The 21,248-nt window shown below is 39.1% G+C and overlaps 1 protein-coding gene across 1 annotated transcript in view; it reads right to left on the reverse strand.

Annotated features, from left to right (window-relative positions):
- LOC137996557 (titin homolog) overlaps positions 1-16,874 on the reverse strand; it is a 16,896-nt gene extending 22 nt beyond the window's left edge. Inside the window, exons 1-6 of the mRNA XM_068842013.1 lie at positions 16,647-16,874; positions 9,852-9,935; positions 4,420-4,492; positions 2,915-2,990; positions 2,167-2,236; positions 1-1,918 (exon numbers count right to left, since the gene is read on the reverse strand). The exon at positions 1-1,918 is cut by the window's left edge and continues 22 nt beyond it. Coding sequence (XP_068698114.1) covers positions 1,169-1,918; positions 2,167-2,236; positions 2,915-2,990; positions 4,420-4,492; positions 9,852-9,935; positions 16,647-16,850 — 1,257 coding nt within the window. The 5' untranslated portion in view covers positions 16,851-16,874 and the 3' untranslated portion in view covers positions 1-1,168. The remainder of the gene's footprint in view (positions 1,919-2,166; positions 2,237-2,914; positions 2,991-4,419; positions 4,493-9,851; positions 9,936-16,646) is intronic.
- Between the last annotated feature and the right edge of the window lie 4,374 nt (positions 16,875-21,248).

The following is a 21,248-nucleotide window of genomic DNA, read 5'->3' on the forward strand; positions in this document are numbered from 1 at the left end:
TTTACAATTACATTTATTCTTGTCAGTCATAGAGCGAGTTTCAATCGATTGTCGTAGAGAGGTTTTTAATTGAGTGCTAAAAGTAATTAGCGGATTGCTTTGGTTTATGATTACTTCACTCAGTGATTGGTTCAAAGTTCCCGCGCCACTTTTTCAATTAATCAGGAGTGAAACCGAAACCAATCGTGGCTCGCACGTGCACATTTTTCCTCGCTTTGTGTCGGCTACGTGTAATTACTTCGAGTTTTGATTAGTTTACCGGATGGTCTCCGTCCTTTTTACTTTGGTTTTGGTTTTACGACACTCGATTGAAACTCGCTCTAAAACCAAAACATTAACACTAACGCACACGATTTTCAAAGTAATAAAACCCACAATAAATTTTGATTTATTTGCTATTATTTAGAGGGATGTCTTGCACTATACAAAAATTATCTATTTAATTTTGTTCTTAATTTACAACCTAGAAATTCTTAAATACCAAATTTGTTTCGTATTATAACATCTGTACTTACTTAATCAAGCATTGCAACACTCAACCACAACCCACAATCTGTTTGTTAGGACTTTCTTCATACCAATCCTTTGGAGCAAGGGTCGGCCAGCAAAAGGCATTCGGGCAGAAAATAAGCACTAACAGTCAGCATAATCCCAAATTCTCAATTACAAATTATGAAAATAGCTAGATTCTTACTACAAAACTAACATGATTTTAACTCGATTCCTCTGCTACTACTATTTTGCCAGGAAACAGCAGAGTACAGCATCATAAGAAATATTAAGGATACCATAAGATTTTTAAAGATCCTGGTTCAATGACACGAAAATATTCCTCACATATACACCCACAAGCCAAAGGGAACTTTTGCGAGTAACAAATGTATTCTGACGCACATTAAGTCCATTCACCGTACACTCCTTACAGTGCAGTTAGGATGCCCATCCTATTAAATAAGGTTACATGTATAATCATGCACAGTCATTCACACAAGATGGCTCCTGTCCATACAATGGAGACAGCCTTTTTAGTTCTCGGAATGTAAATTGAATGCAGCAGCGTTCTAAGGTTATCTCCTACCAAGGCATACATGAACCATAGGTTCCTCAAAACTAGGATGACTAAAATTTTTAATAAGACATTTAAACCTGGATTCCTATGAACCTTCTCCTATGTGCTCGGAGTTGGAGAAGTGTCAACGCTAATTCCACTGTCCCTTTTGTTTCCGTGTTTCCTTAGCCCTACACTGGCCACATTTGTCAAGTTTCCTGGCTTATTATGACTTTTTTCTTCCTTTGTGTCCTTTGTGTCCTTTGTAGCAGACTCAGCTGATTCAACAGTTGTGGAACTCAAATGCTTGTGAGCTTCTCCAGTGTTATCAATTTCTGTTAAACCTTTTTTAGTTTCATCAACTTGTGAATCTTCCATGTATCTTGGACTGCCACGATCTGAATTGGACACAGGAGTGGATGTTAAAGGGCTTTGCTTTTCTCTTGACTGGCGTCTAACTAGCTTAGAAGACCTCATTCTGGCAGCTCCACTTGAATGTTCTGCAATATCAACAATTTCATTCCAAAGTACTTTGTCCCCTTCATTTCCATTTAAAGTAGCCATTTTGCTCGAGCTATTTGAGCGAGACTTTGGCATCATCAGGTCATAAATCTTTCCCCTCAAACCATCAACATTTGCCATTTTTTCACTTTGTTCCAGTAACTCATCAACATCAGCAGAGCTACGTTTACTTGCTGTCACTGATCCTTTCTTTCGCAAAGCTCTTTCTATCCTTAAAGCACTGACAAGTGCTTCTTGCTGAACCCGGGCCTGGACAAGCTGAGATTTTGTTATTTTAAGCTCTGCCTGAAGTTCTTCCACCTTACGCTTCAAGTCACCAACTTCATTTTCCAAGTGTTGGCAGTATGCCTGAAAAGAGAATACCGGATATGTTACGAACGGGTTGTGATCTTGAGTACTTACATCTATTAAGAAGTGGGAACACATGACACATGATTTTGCCTTCACCAAGTAGTCAATTGGCTTCATGCATGGTGGTTTAGAGAGTGGAGCTGTTTGTTACTTAGATTGTTTCACATTATATGTAATACTGCCATCAAAATAAGATACAGACCCCTGTTATTCCAAATATTCCTATCAGTAACTTGAAATCTTACCCTGCTTTCCTCCAAGCTATCATAGGGTCCTGGAGGATCATGAAGACAAAAAAACTCTTCAACTTCAGCACTGAAAACAGTTGAAAAGATAATTATCTACCGTCAGACAGCTGTTCAAACAACATGCACCTAAGCACCTTATAACATGAAAACATTGACCTGGTTTTGTTTGACTAAAAGTAATGGTCTCAAGTACAAGAATGTGTAATTTATAGTGAAACACGCAATTCCATCTGGCAGGACAATGTCTAGGGAGAGGTAGACCACTTGGCAGGCTCCTTAACGAGGTCTTGTGGTATGAAAAGCACTGCTTGTTTGAAAAAAACATGATTTTGAAGAACGAAATTGTGGGGAAAATAGAAAATCGTTAGCTGTTGGCGCTGAAAACTTTGTAAAACGATAAGCATAGACTTCTTCAAAGGTTACAAATTGCCCTTAAACCCTCTAAGCTCCTTCATTTTTCCAGTCTTCGAAAAAGTTCCTAGTGCTTGCAATCCAAAGTAAAGTGGGCGCTCAGCCTCAATAAGAGAAAAAGGGTTCACACAGGAGAGGAAAGTTAACTTTTTTCACAATGCTAATGATAAAACGATGTATTAATTCCACACAGGAATTCAATATATAACCTTTCAATTTCTAGGTTCAATGCTCCACTAAGCTAAAGAAGACTTATGGCCTGAGTAAAGCCATTAACTTGGTTCATTGAAGACTCCAAAAGGAGTATGTTACATCATCAAGCTCCTCATTTTACCTTTGACAAATCTGAGCATGATTCATGACATTGTTGATGAAAAACTGCAGCCCTTTTGCTCTCTCTTCTATGAATTCTGTCAAATAAAGAAAAAGCTAATGTATAATAACCAGTGCTTAAAAAGGCATTGATAGGAAGGAAAAGTTGATAGCCTATTCCAGACTTTGCAAGACTGAGCAAATTTAGCAGCCTGTGAGCAAAACCAGGGAATCTTTTAACTTGTAACTACGGCTGTAGTTTGAACCTTGACACTCTTTCCCGCTTTAAATAACAGGAGTACTTACATGTACATGTAAATGAATGAGTAACTGGCCGTTAAAAAAAAGCCCCCAAAATTACTTAAGAGTTTCTGTTTGCCCCTTTTGGCCAGTTTTAATATTCTTGGCTGCTGTACTCCAGTGATTTGGAACTCATGAAACTGGCTAGTTTAACATAAAGGGTGAATAATAGTCTCAAGGCCCCATGAAAGAAGGGAACAGAAAGGAACTTTAAGTCAAGTCCTCTATCCCTGGAGCACTAATTGGGGACACTGTAAACTGAAATCAACAAATTAATGGTAATTGAATCAAATGTTGGTTTTTGAGGAGAGGGGAAAACCAGAGTAGCAGGAGATAGACCTCCCGGAGGAGAGTAGAGAACCAACAAACTCAAACCACATATAACATTGAGTCTGGAGTTGAACCCGGGCCACATTGGTGGGAGGCGAGTGCTCTCACCACTGTGCCAGCCCTGCAACCATGACAAAACAAAGTGGCATTCAAATAACTGTAACCGAACCAACAGGGCAACCACACATCGCTTCACATGCATAACTGACTCAACTACTGGCCCTTTTGTTCTGAAGATAAAGAGGGAGATAACAGCTTTTCTACATACAATTTCTCAAAAGCGATCCACAAATCAGAGGAGAGTCCAGGGCAATGTTTTTTAGGGTCAATAGACCATTTTACAGTTCTGTGCTCAGTAACCAGGCCTTTGAATAAAAGCAAGGCTGGAGCTGACCTCACTTTGATACAAACCTCAATGCTTTTCTTATGTGAAGCATGTTACTGTAATGCTAATGAGTTTCTATTTATATAAGAGAAGCAGTGAGGTTTGTATCAAACCAAGGTCACGTCCTCCTTGCTTTTATTCAAAGGCCTGGTAACTGAGCACAGAACTGTGAAATGGTTTACACTAGGTCAAATGCAAGACTCCCACTGATTTTGCGTAAAATTGAAAAAAAAAAAAATAAATTGGTGGCCTCAAACATCGCTCAGCATGGTTATGCACCCAGCCTTATTAAGTTGAGAAAGTGAGACAAAGGCAACCATTTCCAAATACTTGTTATTGCAAAGCATGCGAAATTGACCTTGAAAAGAACTGCAAATTTGTTGAATTTGTTTGATGTGAGGGAGATCATTTATACTAAATAACAGCTCATTAAACTGTTATGGGCCCCCTATTTTGGACCAGGAAATTTACTGGAAAGGGAAGGAAAGGAAAGTCAAGTTATTTTTATGTACCTGGATCAAAATTGTCCTTGAACCAACGTTTGCCTGGAAGCCTGATCTGGAAATTTGGGTAAGCATCCTTTAGCTGTATAAAAGAAGGGACAAGGATGTTGAAAACAATAATTATGTGCTACAGATTTGAAACCCTTACATCCTTGTTCATTTTAGGTTGCAGAGATTCAGAACAGTTTATTCAAATGGAAAATGGCAGTAGAGGAGGTCACACCTGACAGTCATAACAAAAATTGCCAGACTTCTCATTGATCACAAACAACCCTGGGGCTCGTTTCTCTAAAGTCCCGATACTTTTCGGGCCATTTTCGGGTGTCACAATTCCCTCTGTATCTCATGAACGGAGAGGATTTAAGTCGTCAAACTTCACAGTCCGTTTGCTTTTTACTACCTTCAAAACTTGTTAAAAGATCGGCTATCCTGAACAAGCGGTTAGCAGTTTGACAAATGGCTTTTTGTGAAAAGTTTTCGGGACTTTTGAGAAACAGGCCCCAGGGGCAGAACCAAAGAGCCTATAAGGTAGAGAAAGACATCAGTTATCAAATTTCACCTATAGGATCGACTCCTGAATCACCCCCTATTGACAAGTAAAATTGTCTGGCATTAGACTGCAGAGTAACATCTATTACAGGGCTGTCAACTCTCCCGGATAATCAGGGAGACTCCAGATTTTGGACCATATCTCCCGGTCTCAAGATTATGAAGAAGAAGAAGTTTATTTGCTCCATTATGTATTGTAAATATACTACATTATATATATGGAAGGAAAAAGCAAATAAACTACAAGTTCATCCCATTTATTTGTTTTTTCCTTCCATGGGATGAACTTGTAGTTTATTTGTTTTTTCCTTCCATGGGATGAACTGTAACTTTATTTGTTTTTTTCGTTCCATATATCCTTTGCTCTACTTCTATGTATTGAGCACTGTTTTGTGAAAATCAAGTTTCACACTTAATTACATTATATATAATTATATTTATTAAAAAGTAAAATGGTGCATTATTAATTCTCTCTCTCTTTTTTTTTTGGTTTTCTTTTTCTTTTTTTTTCTCTTTTCCTATCCCAGGGCTGTCACTAAGATTTTAAGTAGGCAGAGGTATTTTGAAAGTAGATGGCTATGGGCAAAATGGCAAAATGAGTTTAACGTTTTGATACTGTCAAAAATTGCCTTTCCTCAGGGACATTCTAACAAGTCTCACTTCGTGAAAAGAACAGTACTGTTAATGATTAGTCAGTTGAGATGGCTGATAATAAATGGTAGGCCCCCCACCCCACCCCATTTGTCGAGAAAATTTTGAAATGCAGGGTCTCACAAATGCCATTTCCATCGTTTTCAAGAGGTATTTCCCACCAGAAAGACAATCACAATCACAATCACAATCGAGAGCTCTTCCTGTGCCTGCTAGGGTTACAGAAGCCCAAATACTATTGTAAGCCTTTTCCTGGAATTTGTAGAATACAGTATAAACGAGAGAGATTTTTATTTAGTTCTCTGACATTTGAGGACAAGCTAGGAAATCTCACTGAAAACTACCTCATAGAATGAGAAATTGCAATTTGTTTAGTACTAGAAATCATCCTCCGATTCTGCGCCAAAGGCTGAATCAATGTCTGAACTGCATTCGGTCAGGTTAAAAATGTGATAAACATCTTCCATGTTCTGCTCCTCAGCCATTTCCTTCTCGGTGTGCAATTCTACTTCCTCATCTTCAGCTGTGTCCTCAAAAAAACGACACTTTTGGCAAACCTTGTGGTTGACGTGTTCAAATTAAACACTTACCTTTCGGCGTCTTAGAAACAACGGTGAAAAAAATTATCCAGCAAACCTTGTCTTCTCTTCGCAGCCATATTGGCTTTTTCAGTCACGCGCAATGTCACACTAAAATGTTATGTAACAGCAGAAAGGAGTCCTGGTAACTACTCAGCACGCGGAGCGGACTTTGTGATGTATTAAGAAACCTACTTTGTCATTACTTTTCTTGGAAGAACAGCCTACAATTCGGAAATAAGATACTTTACTTTTCACATTTCTACCAAGGAAATGAATATGCTGGTCAGACTTGTTCGGTGTCTACACTTTTGGTGTCATTTCGTCAGTGAACTAGCCGGCGATTTTCGTCAGAGTAGCCGGCGACAATCGCCGGCTGCCGGCTACTAATGACAGCCCTGCTATCCCCTTCCTTTTAGGAATGGAGCTGGTCCCCCTAAATAACCTAGAGGCTAGCGAAACCAGGGAGCCAGGCAATACCGGTAGTTTGAATTTGGACTGTTACCACTTTTACTTATAGACATAAAAAGTAAGTACAAACAGAAAAAAAAAAAGCAAAGGAAACAGAAGACAAAGAAGAAGCTTATTTAGTAATATGTATGTTGTTCCATACTTTTCCACCTTGATATCTTTTATTAGAGAGCTTTAGATTCTAGGACGAGAACGACTAACGAGTACCAGATTTTTTCAATGAGCAACAGTGAGCACGCGCTAACCAGCGTCATTTTGGCGGGAAAAATGTGATACCGTCATCATTTTAGTACGAGGTTTTGCAAGAATGTCGTCGTATCAAAACAAGTCAACAACACGGTAGCAGTTTTGGCATTTTTTGATCAGCAAAAAAGGTTAAGTTACCAGCAATAAAAATAACTGAGCAAACCTACACTGCTAACAAAGAGTAAGATTAATCGTCCGGGTTATGAATCTTCTCAGAATTTCCCCTAAAACTGGGCAGTCAAATCTCGTACTCGTTCTTGTCCTCATCCTAGAATCTAAAGGTCCCTATTAAATATTCCATAATTAGTTTTAGTTTTTGGTAGAAAGTATGAATGCTTGGCTGATAGTCTAGTATTATACACATGTATGAGTGTATCTGATGCACAGGAGTAAGGAAATCATTGAAAGTGGAGGGGAGGAGACAGTTATGAAATTTATACATAAATATGGCCAGATGTAGTTCAATTAGATCTATTAGTTTGAATAATGGGCTCGGATGTTCATCAAAAGAGGAGAAAGTTATAATGCGTGCAGCCTTTTTTTTTGTAAAATAATTAGAGGGTTACAGCTGTAAGATTGGATTTATATGTAATTCCCCAGGTAATAAGAGCATACAGTGTATATCAGAAATGGATATATTAATGCATAGTATAGCTGGAGAAGTGTTCTAGTGTTGATAAAATACCGTCTTTTGGAAAGAATACCTATACCTCTTCTACTAATTTTTTTTGTGACTTGATTAACCTGATGTTTCCATGATAAGTGTTGAGATCAATAAAGATGCCCAGATATTTGATTGACTCGATTTGCTTCATGGGTATTCTTGAGATGCTAAGGATTATATGCCTATCAAGACGCCTTTGATAAGAATGGAAAATAATAAAATTTGATTTCTCGATATTCAGAGATAATTTACTTGCACATAACCATTCATTTATTTTGATTAATTCCCTGTTAGCGTCAGATTCTAGATCTAGTAGGTTCTTACATGTATGTTTGTAAAATAAATTAGAATCATCAGCAAAGTGGTGGAATTCAAGTAAATCAGAACTTTTCTGAAAATCATTAATATATATCAAAAATAATAAAGGCCCTAACACGGACCCATGAGGAATGCCACAAGTGATGTTGTGTAAGCCAGATGATAAATTATTTAGTGAAACAACATGTTGTGTGTTGGTTAGGTAAGTGATAAACCGTTCCAGTGAGTTTGCTATTCCTTGTATTCCATATTTTTCTAGTTTTGTTATAAGAATTTTTACGGTCTGAAATCTCCCGATTAATCGCCGAAGCTTGTCATTTCTAGTGTGAATCGACTTTCAAAACAATAAAATTTAGTTATTTTAACATTGATAATAACAAAATTCAAACAATTCATAATGTAAGCAAAAATGTGATTGGTCTGAAATATAACAATCAAATCAAGTGTTGCAATGGCAATGACATCTTTTTTGCATGTTTTTTTGTCTTTTTGCCTAGGTTGCGTGAGGTCTTGTGTACTTGACTGTCAAATTGCGGAGATGAAGATGTCGATTTTTAACTTGGCTTCAGGGGAAGTTTTAAGGACTCTTAATTTTTGGTTTCCAACTTGTAAAGACAAATGTAGCTGAAAAACCTGTAAAGATTCTGATTTAAATATCATATGTTGAATGGAGTCAACGAGTATTTTTTTGCCTAAGAGACATAATATGACGTCACCAGCAATGACGTCACAAGCGTTATGATGTCATTTATCATCCCATCCCAATCAATATTATTATTATATATCAGACTCACTCTGACACAGACTCTCTGACACAGACTCTCTCGTGTCGTGACTCTCTCGTGTCTGTGTTATCTGCCTCAGCCTTCGGCTTCGGCAGATAACACAGACCTCGGTTTTGATAATAGACCATTTTACAGTTGTGGCTAAGTTACCAGGCCTAGCAATGGAAGCGAGGCTGCCGGTGACCCTGTTTTGATACAAACCTTCATGCTTTTGTAATGTTAATATGGACTAATTAGCGTTACAACAACACAATTTACATGATAAAAGCAGTGAGGTCTGTATCAATGCAAGGTCACCGGCAGCCTCTCAGCCATTCATAGGCTTGGTCGCTGAGCAAACAACTGTAAAATGGCCTATTCATGATATCATGCTCAACCTCATCCAATAATTGTTTATTATTAGATCAATATTTGAAGACTTTGGTGGTTGACAGCCCTGCTATTAAGTCTCACTCCTAGAGTCAATGGGTGAATAAACGATTTTAAACTGATTGAGGGAGCGGGTTGAATGCTTGGTCAGATATTTCTCCTTTCTCGAATGTGTCCTGGGTATGGTTATCGACCACAGTGTCATAAGTGGGTAGAGTGCATTGGTTATCTACATGTACTGTACTCTGCTTCAATACAACTGTAGGTTTTTCTCAGAGTCCTCCAGTTTTCCTCTTATCAACCACAAAAATTTGATTTCATCTGCTTTAATTTGACTGGATTTGTGGTCTCCTGAAAACACAAGTTTGCCAATGGACAATTAGCTTTTGAACTCTTTGTCGTTTTTTTGTCCTTTCCCAGTAAACGATTCTACATGTAAATAGTAATTTCATATAAACTTCTGTCAGACAGCAAGAAAGGGAATAACCCATGTCAAATTGTCCATTAGCAAAATAGCAGTAGAGAAGAACTTTGCACTCAGCTATTTTTCCTTAACAATGTAATTAATTTTCTATTGGTACGTGTTTGAATTCTTCTAATTTGAATGGTTAGGGCTTGTTGTGAATTGTAGAGCATTAAGGAATTAAAATATTTTACATTCGTTTGAGCGTAGCGCATAAGAATGTAACTTAATTTAGTGATTATGTTAACTTGAAAGTATCAATGAACTCTCAGAATATGCAAAGAAGGGAATGCGCTGACTGTTTTTTACTGTCCTTCCAGTACTGACTACATGTATCTCAGCCTTACCCGGTCATTGAGACGTGTGAAATCTGTGTAGCGACGGAAGACAAACCAACTCCTACTGGGACCTTTTACTTCAATCTTGTAAACCTGAAGGATAAAGTAAGAATTCATGCAGACCTTGCTAAAAAGCAATAGCTTATAGGAAAGTTTTGATGTTTTTTCCCTTGGTTGATAAAAGAGGTCAGATGCCTTACACTTTTGCAGGTGCTAAATGTTGGAATAGCAACTTTCCTTTGACCAATACTGCTGTCATCAAGTTATTTCAAAAAACCAAAGAGAGATTCATATACATGTACTTCCAGTCTTATTGTCTTTTGTATCTCTTTTTTTATTTTTGATGTTTCATTTTTTCGTTGTTTCCTCCCAATCTACAAAATTACAACAATACACATATGGACATAGCGAGTTTTTCATTTAACTATTATGCTTAATGTTACTAATTGCATTCGCCAATATCTTGGGTATGCAGTGCACAGTGTGAGCTTTAGCTTTTGTTCATCTGCTTTTTCAGTGCCATCTTGAATTATGTCATACGTACAGGGTGTACATGGGCATCTTGATTTTTACGTCTTTACTCTAAACTTTCTATTTTTAGCCACATTCCACAAGCCTCACATATTAATACTCAGCGCGTAAATAATAATAATAATAACGATAATGATAATGATAATGATAATAGTAATTATAATAATAATCATACTGATATAGCGCTCATATCCTAACAGCTCATAGCGCTTAACAAGGTTAAAAGATACTACCGTGTAGCATGAAATTTTTGCAAGACTTTTATGTTGTGGATTGGAGATTTTTTGAGGTTTGCAGGAACAAATTTTTGCCACTTGGATTGACTGAAATTTCTGCTGGGAACTACTTTTTGCGGTCTTCTTTTCTCTTCAACGTTTATTACTTTTTTGGATAAATTAAAGCCCTCAATCATATGCATCGAGAATGGGTGGAAGAGATGTGGCATCCTGGAGGCCTTAGAAAATGACCTGTTTGAGAAAGTTAAAGATGACCTTTCTGCTTTGAGTTTGTTTCTTGTGCCTCAGAGAGATGTTTTGTTTGTAGCAAGCTCTGATTGCTTTTTCTCAATGCAAATATCAAAACATACGATATTTTTTACCCAATGTACGAGATAGTAACACAAGTGTATTGAAAGCCATTTTTAATTATATTAACGGAAGTAAATTTTTGTGGTTTTTAATTTTGCTGGTGTTTTTTTTCTGCTGGAACTTATTGTTGCAGATCAGGTACTATCCGCAAAAATTAAACCCCTTAAAATAAAAGTGCTACATGGTATGCGGTAATAAATTGGGAGCAAATAAAGATCTAACAAAACAGGAGTGGTAGTTGTATGCTGAAACTTTGAAGCCTCCGATCAATAATGTTTTCCCAACGAACGCACTTGATAATAAATGATTACACCTACATGTAGATTTAAGCCTCCTAATGTTATGAATGGTCAATATTCCGCTAAATATGTATTCCAATTGAAAAAAGGCACTATGATGCATATGGTGTCTACAATAGGCATATCTTGATGGTCTCCCATCCACATACTAGTTCAACTGTTTGTCCTGCTTCCACGTCATCAGTAATTTTTCTTTGACCGCGTCTGCATTTGAATCCTTGGTGCAAGAGGTCCTGAGTTCGATTCCCGGATCTCACATCCTTGTTTTGACTTCTTTCCGTTCTGTGTAGCTTACGTACATAGTTTTAAATACCCATAAAACGGAGCACTGATAGCGAGGGGGGAGTAAAATGAGTGCACCGTTGATGTCAGGTTTGTCAGTTGAATTACTGTTAGAAGATATCAACGTTAAATATGGTTGATTTTCTTTTTACTTTTTACTCTTGGACTTGCACTTCTATGTTTTGGTGTGGATTGTGTATCAACATTATCATCAAGTTCCGAGTCAACAAAATTTGGCTTTCTGTCTCTGGCTCACCATTGGATTTTTGCTGGGCTCCAGGAAGTTCACTAATGTTTCTCAAAGCATGCTGCCCCTCACAAGATTTTTGCAACCTGTACACATGTACATGGACACTGACCACAACTCCACCATGTCTGACAAAATGATCTTACCATCTTGACCAATAAATCTGCCAGCTCCCTTTAATTCTTTATTGTCTGGCCTCTTGCAGGGCGAAAAACTTATGCTCGTCCACCCGTCCGAGATGAGTACATGCACTCTCATATCGCGGACGAGTGGATTTCCAAAAGCACTTGTCCTAAGGTACTGAGGTCTGAGCTGCCAAGCATCTCTGGACTTTGTAAACTAGCCTGAATTTCGTGAATTTTGGTTTCTTTTCTCGGCAACTTACCCATTTTTTCGCCTCTGTTTACCGAGAATATCTGGCTCTGTTGTTTAGGTAAAGACTGAAATCCACATTCCATATCTGGAAACGACAACCTCGTTTGAGACAAGGCTTCATTGACACTTGAAAGAGGCGATTACCGTCTACATCTACATCTACAGTTCATGTACATGTACATGTTCTAGCACTTGGCAAAGGTTCTTTTTGGCTTATGCCTGTTTCTGCTTAGGTAGCCTCCCAGCTGCATTTCTCCGCATGTTTGACTTTCAGCAGGATGTTGGTTAGAAAATGATTGTGCTTCCCCAAAAGACCATTACTAAATTAATAGTGCATATGCAGCAGTTGTGATGACCTCAATGTTCATGTTTTCACACACCTCTCTTGTCTCACTGTTATTGATTTCACCACCATTATCACTAAACAAAGACTTTGGATACCCAAATATCTCTTGGACAAAGACATTTGGCAGCTTTCTTTTGACAATAGCACCTGCACTGAATCTGGTGAACTCATCTATAATGTGCAGATACCAGACATTTGTCTCCAACTCATGTAAATCTACAGTCACAGTTTTATTGAAATCTGTAGCAAGTGGAAGCCCAACTGCTGGCTTTGGAGGTGTCTTCTTGTGTTATGCAAAGGTTTCACAGTTGTTAACCACTTGCCTCAGCATTTCAAATAGCTCCGAATCTCTCACCCCTGCATTCACCAAGAGCTTTTGTTACAGTAGTTTGTCTGCAGTAGCATGTCCAAAGTGTTTTTGAATTTTAATTAGTTCCTTCCTTTGTTTGTCCTTGTGGTTGAGTTCAATCACCTGAAGGACTTCTGATTGAAGGGCTTCCTGTTCAGTGTACAACTGTGTTTGGAATGATGTGTCCACATCTTGACTTCTTGAAACCTGGTTTGCCAAAAAAATGTGACTCCCTTTCATTATTTAATAAATTAACCCCAAACCGGCCTAAACCGGCTTAACTTAGTATTTTACTCTGTCTAACGCCAGACTATTTTACTAGTCAATGGGGAACCCCTGGGAATCAACGGGTGAACACAATAATGACCTGAAGATGTTTGAAACAGTTGCACTGGCTGACCAAACATTTTTGCAAAGTCACTGTTCTAACGCAGTTTGAGCCTTCTTTAACGAATTCTTGCGCAGCAAAAGAGGCAGCTTACTTTCCACAACATCAGTTTCAATGGTGCCCTTTGCACCACCAATTGGACATACCGGTATAGCTGGGATGTAGTTGTTCAACCATTGTTGGCCACAGACTGTTTTAGAACAAGCAGTGTCAACAACTGCAGTAGAAAAGGCTTCACACATGAGTACAGTCATGTACTTCACTGGGATCCACAGCTCTTACATGTAAAAGCAAAGTTATGGTACAATCCTTTGTTTCTTCTTGGTTTTCACAAACAGCCTCATGAACATCTTCCTTGTGGGGGCAGTCCTTTACCCAGTGAAAAACAGATCCACATATTGCACATTTTGTATGTATCCCATATCTGTCCAATGGATTTGTCCCCTTTTGTGTATTCTTCACTTTCTGCCCTTTTTCACCACTAGAACTGCGGTTAAAACCAGATCTCCCAGTTGATCTATGATGCAGACTGCCAGACTTTGTATGGCACACACTTTCCTGCTTTAGAAACTGTGATACCACTGCCACCCACAAGACTGTCTGAATGTGATGAACCTCCAAAGATTCGCTTAAGTGCAGATTTCATTGAGAGAAACTTTAAATCCTTAGCTGCAGTTAAAGCCAATTGTCTATCTGTTTCTGATAGACCTGCACTGTTGAGGAGTTTGAAACTTAAAACGGCATCAGGCAATGGCATATCTGACTTTTTGCAAAGATCATACCTCCTTTCAAACTCGATGATAAAGCTGGAAATGTCTTGTCCTTCTTCTCTGTGATATGTGTCAAATTTGGTGTAATTTTCATACGTTACATCGACAGAATCCCAATGAAATATCTTGTCCTATTTGCCAATAAGAGTTTGCCGTCCATTTTTCTTGCTCAACTTTTCCACATTGATTTTGATGTGCCTTTTGCTTGTGCCTGTCCGTGCAATGATAAAGTAACTACAAGTGCCTGTTACTTTTCGTCCTCATCTGTCATTCAGCACCAAATTCCCAACTCATTTTTCCAAGTCTCATACAAAACTCCCAGTCCAAATATTGGTGGATTCCTTAAAGTGGAAGCAGCCATCTTGTCGTAGTAATCAAATCCTCAGTTAGCACGTATTCGAAAGAACTAAAAGTCAAATTGCTTGCACTGCTACCATGAAAAACTCAACTTTGTTCCACTCACTCACACCAACACACCATGAAAAAAAAAACATTCAGCCCCGAACAGACTATCCCCTGATACCCTGCAATTCTCACAGAGTACTCAATCAATAATGGCTTTAATTTTACAAAACCTCCATTAAGCAGTTACCTGGCTATTTCTCCAGGGTGACCACTTAATAGAGGTTTGACTGTACTATGAAAACCACGAGGTGCACGATAGTCTTTGCACGTCTGATGTATGACGTCATTCAAAATGGCGCAGGAAATGCTGACAGGACACCCAGGATTATTAACTGTATTCTCCTTTGTAGAATGCAATTAATCTATTGATAAAATTAATAATAATCTTATGAAATTATCTCTTGAATGAATATGTTTTCACGAATGAACATGTTAAACCCTGCATATATGGTGTTTCTGGATGGTTTAAGGGTACAGAGAGGCCGCGGAACTGGATTTTCAATGTTTTCGTCTTGCCAAAGATGGGGGTAAGAGCAAAGAGGAAGGGAGGGGAGGGGGAGGAGGAACAGAGGTCAAAACTTAAGTTAACAAAAGTTAATAATACTATAGAGATGACAATAATATGATCCTACTTTACTGCTATTATTAAAATTTGTTGGCATTCTTGCAAGTGTGTTACAGAAGAAAATTTGTATAATTTTATTTTAACCTTGATAAATTGACGAAGAGATGTATTAATTGTTTTCGACGTTGAATTGGGAATACAGTACTCTGGAAAAATTCTGAATGTCCCTAGGACTAGAACCTGTGACTTCACTACTTAAGATGCTAGACCACCGGTTGGGATGTTATCAAGGTTCATGAGGCAATGTACGTGTATTGTTATATACTGTTAGAACTGGAATCTTGTTCCTAGGTCTTTCTTTGCCCTCTGAAATCATACAGAAATGTTTGCTACACAAAGCTAATGTGCTACTTTTTAAAGCCAACAGACAAAAGGAGGCAGGGGGGTGGGGGGCATCATCATCATCATCTTTTTGAGAGAGATGCAGGCATCTCATTGCATCTGGGCAGTAAAGTAAGAATTTCAATTTGACAGGTCAAGTTTTGCTGATGATCTTTCAGCACAACACATTAATGTGATCACACTCAGTGTTGTATTGACCAGTCTACTACAATGGTTTCTATTTTTTGACAGGCTTTGAGGCTACCAACTGTGTCAAACATTCTTGTCCCAATGAATAGCAAACCTGTTGAAAGTTGAACTCCAGAGTCCAACTGTTTTAAAATGCACAATTATTATAACAAGGTATTTAGATTATGCTCAAGCAATCTCCTTTAACTAGTCCTAAAAAACTATGCTCCTGTTCTGCAAATATGGGAAGATCTATGAAAAAAAAAAAAACGACAGAATCTGAAAGGACTCTTAAATAAAGCCTAATCCTGACCAAACTATTTCCTGTTTGTATGAGCTTAAGTATTTATTAAGAAGAAGAAAGCATTTCACACTTAAAAGTATGCAAAGCAGTTCTGCCCGCAAATAGTTCTTTTGACCGGGTATTCTGCAATCTAGCCAATATTAGCTTTACATTTAGGGAAAACATCACTCTTAATTGAATTACAAGATGCATTAAAATCGTCATAATATGTAATGGTCATAATGACGTCAATTAATATTCACGAAAACGTTAAAGGAAAGCACCGAAACTTGAACGATTACTTGACATTGTCCAAGTGCCTGGGGAAACATGAACTACATCTAGTCAAAATCGTCTCGGATTACGGCTAAGGATTTCCGTTTCCTTTAACTTTGAATTTGCAAAAGTTCATACAATGCCTCTATACTCTTTGATGTCTGCTGAAACAATTTTTTCAGTTTCAATCATATCTATCAAATATTGTTAAGTAACCATACCTCTGTAAATTTAATTCGGCCCGAATGATTGCAAACGTACTGCGTGCAAATGACCCCGCAAAGTACAAATTAAGACAGTTCTTAACTTGCAAGACAAAGATGTTTACTAGGTCACGCGCCTTATATACATAAACATAATTATCCTTTCATTTTACAAGCAACTAGTGTTTCAAAATAAATCGCTCTTTCTCCAAATTCTTCTCACAACCTTAGCATTGAATATCATTTTACGAAATCAAAGACTTGATGGGGGACGAAGTATTCGTATTAAACCTCAAAAAATCCACACAAAAAACGCAAACGAACGTACCGTAAATTTCTGGCGTTCATCGACCACTTCGTAACCAATGATTGGAGCTCTCATTCCCAGATTTGGCGATGTCCTTCCACCGTTGATTTCCTCTTCGTCTTCTTGGTTTATTCTGAGTCCCGGAGTTCGCCTTGGAGTCCGTGGTCTTTGCAAAACCCCGGGGAATTCAGTTGACAGGTAACTGACTTGCCCTTCAAGCGCCATCTTTTGCTTCCGTTCTCGTGCTTCCGCTCTCGCTCCCAGGCCTCCTGAATTTGCGCGGCAGGCGATGGAGTGAGTACGTGCGTGACATCTGCGTGACAAAGAACGCAAAAAAAGCTATGATCCTCGCAGTTATGGACGCAATTGCGAAGAGAAGCCTGAAAAATTCAGGACTCTACAACGGGGTTTGAACCCGTGACCTCGCGATTCCGGTGGGATACTTTAACCAACTGGAGCTGGTCATTTGTGTGTTCTAATTTTCCCGTGAGTGATGAATCAATGAACGAAATGATATATGAAATGAACGATATACTGAACTGCGGATATGAAATCAAATAAAACTATGATCCTCGCAGTTATGGACGCAGTGTTTAACAATCTATTCACTACTCACAGGAAAATTAGAACCCACAAATGACTAGCTCCCAGCGTCAGCGGCTTCACAGCTCAGTTGGTTAGAGCGTCGCACCGGTATCGCGAGGTCACGGGTTCAAACCCTGTTGAAGTCCTAAATTTTTCAGGCTTCTCTACGCAATTGTTAAAAATTGCGTCCATAACTGCGAGGATCGTAGCTTTATTTGATTTCATATCCGCAGTTCAGTATATGATTCCTTTCATATATCATTTCGTTCCCTGCATAGACCCTATGCAAAAATGGCTGCCTTTAAATTATTCTTTTGTTCATATTCAAAATAGCCCAACTAACCTCGTTCGGGATAACAAATTCTTTAGAATTTTTGTCTCAAAAACGAGGTTGGGCTATTTTGAATATGAACAAAAGAATAATTTAAAGGCAGCCATTTTTGCATAGGGTCTATTTAACATAGCCTGTTCCAAGCTCCCAGATAGTTGGGAAAATGAGAACATCTGCTTGTGAAAATCGAGTGGAGGCTTGGGTCGAGGCGATGCGCCTCGCCTCGACCCAAGCCCCCACTCATTTTTTGCACCGATTTTTTACGTGATCTCTTCCTCAAAAGAAGGGTTATCCTTCATTGTCAGTTTCCTCCAAATTAAAGTATAATCTTCCATTTAGATTATTCTGTCCCAGGAATTGTGGTAGCAAATAAAACTGAAAAAAAGTAAAAGCAGCCTCTGGACAGGGTTCGAACCCGGATCACTCTCTTTGAAGGAACAGTTATTTACCCCTTCGCTTAACCACTAGACTACCACATCACTATCTGCGAGGTTGTCATTTTTTATTGATGTCAAGATTTTTTCTTCCAAAAGTGCCGCTGTAAAAGTAACACCCGCTAATGCACCAGTCATTTGAAACCCCTGCACCCCCCCTCCCCCCCCATTCGGGCTTAAGCAGGGCATTCACTTTTTATGCAAGTGAAAGTGAGTGAAGTCCCCGGTTCCCGGGGACAAAAGGGAGTGGTGCATTCCCCTGCCCCTACTGTTCAACACGACCCCGGTAGCCTCGCAGCTCTTGCAAGGTCTCACCTGATTGGAGACCACCCTTGAGGTTTAACAAAAGAACAAATAACAGAAACAATGGACCCTAGAGGATAGAGTTGCAGCCCTTTTGTTTTAGGCCTAGGGTCCATTGTTTCTGTTATTTGTTCTTTTGGTAGATCTCAAGGGTGGTCTCCAATCAGGTGAGACCTTGTAAGAGCTGCGAGGTGACCGCTCAACACATGGTACTCCCTTTGTAAAACAACTTATCATTGCCAAGCGAAACACACTGGTTAAAAGACACTGTTGGCAGCCATGAAATAAACAGATTGATCTTTCAGCGGCCAGCAAATAACTTGCAAAGGCTCCTCAATGCACAATGAGTATGTCAAAATATCTTTATTGTAGTAGTTTCATTGATACTTCTGGATAAATTGACAATGAAACACAATGGGCAACTATCACAGTCGCACAAATAATAGCAGGAATTGAAATTGTTTCAACTGATTCAGCTAATTCATTTTGATTATTGCATACAATGTGATCCGCCTCACTATAAAAGTTAATTGATTCGACTGATCAAAGGGCGCAGAACCCTAACACAATCCACGTACGCTAATCGTCGATCAGTCATCATAAAATCAAAGGAGAAAATGAGTCCTGTCCAGATGTACGTTCCGCAATAAAGAATATTTGCAAGACAGTGATGCCAAATACTGACCATTATTTAGAGTAATGGCTAATACGCTTTGCAATATGTGAAATAATTAACCGGAATCCACGATCGAGTTTGTCAAGAAAGTGACAATAATGTGTGCAAAATTACTATGAGGCGCGGAAATGAAGACCGCTGACCAAGGAGTGACTGCCCCGCTTAATTCCCCCGGTAGGAGATGCGAAGACCGTGACTTCCAGTAAATTCCCCGCCTACCAGGGAACCAAAATAGAGTCTATATGAGGTGAAAGTCCCCGCAATCCCCTGCTCTTTCCCGACTATCTGGGAGCCTGGAACAGTCTAATTTTAACAAAAGCATATATGAAGGTGGTACTTATACAAAAAACAAACTGCGATGATAAACATGTAGTAATGCATTTGAACTTGGCGTTTCGTATGATACAACATACATCTTCAGAAGTGACGGTTAACAAAATTAAACAAAATTGTGTGTAAAACTTTTAGAGAAACTAGTAACTACAATCTTGAACAGATTAAATGGAAAATTGAGACCACCCCTCTCCCCAAACATGGTGCGTTATGGCCTTCGCGGGGCTTCATCTTTGATTAAGGGGGAAGGGGGCATTTCTGTTCCATTTTATTCTGTCCAAGATTAAGAACAACGCTCTTAACTAAAGAGTAAAATCTAGTCTGTTTAATGGTCAATAAAGGCAGAGTTTCACACTGTCAACATTTTCGTGTATTACGTTCTAATTCGCTTAGCTCAACCGGACGTAAATTATTTTACCCTTCAATTCCCGTAAATAATCAAACAAGCAAGGAATATGGAAGGATTCGCAAGCGGATCCGAATGCAGTTTAATAGTTTACATTACACTCTTCTTCTTCTTTCACCTTAACATGTATTCTTTACAATCAGTAAAAAGCGAGCGTTAACAATAAGGTATCAATCTCTCTCTCTCTCTCTCTCCTTCCTTTTTTTTTTTTCAAATAAATAAAGCGATACTGTGCTTTCGGGAAAAGGCAATTGAACACTTAAATCCCTACTCCTACACCACTCCAAAAACCTTTTGATGACCCTAAGGTAGGCTTTAGTTGTAGAGTTCGCCTGGACTGTAACATCACGCTGACGGTTTGGCGAAAATTTGGTGAAGACGAAAACAGGAAAGGTTCCCAAGCTCCGCTTGAACTAAGTATCTAAAATTACAAAATAAGAACACTCCGAAGTGAAGCGGGGTTAAACCCACACAATTCATAATTCTAGAAAAAACTATTTACACCGGGCGGGTGCCAGGTCACCGTACAAGCAGCTGTACCAATAATCAGTGCCATCCCCCAATAAGGCGAGTGCCTACACAGTCAGAACTGATTATTCTCACATTCCAAACGGATGCAGTCACCCTTGATCTAATATGGCCAGTGCCAAGAAAATGCAACGTCACTGGTGCAGCCACCAGAAACAGCCAAAAGCCCAAGCAAACGCTGGAAACTAATCATAGCAGATAAGCTGGAGGGTGCCGCCACCCTCAGGCGTCACAAGCAATAATTCTAGTCAAGAGAATCCATCCTTAGAGCAATGACATGCCCCTTAAAGTCCTTTGATCCTAAAAGGGAATTGAGATTCCTACCATGAGTTAAGGATTGATTTCCAATATGCATGCTATAAGCCGATATATACTTGAGATATTTATTTGTCAGTAGAGGCCAATAATGAGCCGAAGGCCAAAGGGGTAGAACAACGGTACCCACAGCGTTTTGAGACTTCATATAATGAAGAACTTTAGAAACGATAGAAACGGGCGGGACCACCCAACAGTTCTCTCCTCGAAGTGGTTGAATAAAGAAGTCGATGCCCGCCGTGTTGGGATTCCAAAACCTGCGCTAAGTCTTCCTCAATACTTGATAGCTGGCTGGCTTGACTGAATTCCTGTTGGCTTGTTGTAGGAAGGTACTAGTAAGGAGTTGTGATTGTAGGACTGGTAACTGTGGCCTCCTGGCCAGAAGGCAGAACGGCAGTCTTTGGCCCAATGACCGTATTTTCCACATTTGAAACAGCGGAAGCCTTCGTATCAAGCATCCTTACGGCCTATAAACAAAAATAACAACAACTGCAGTAAGCTGAGCGGGAGGGTGGGATAAATGCTAAATTATAAACTGCGTGGATCGCTAGCGTGAGTGAATATTCAACGAGACTTCGAATGCGGTCGTTGCTGGGTCGACTTTGTTGGGTTTCTGTTTGAATGCTCTCCAAAATGGAATCGATTGCGGCGTTAAGCTCAAACTGCTTTTGGTTGCCTCTGTACTTCAATCGGACAACCTCTTTGGCGATCT

Source organism: Montipora foliosa, chromosome 1, assembly GCF_036669935.1.
Source record: "Montipora foliosa isolate CH-2021 chromosome 1, ASM3666993v2, whole genome shotgun sequence".
NCBI classification, from domain to species: Eukaryota; Metazoa; Cnidaria; class Anthozoa; order Scleractinia; family Acroporidae; genus Montipora; species Montipora foliosa.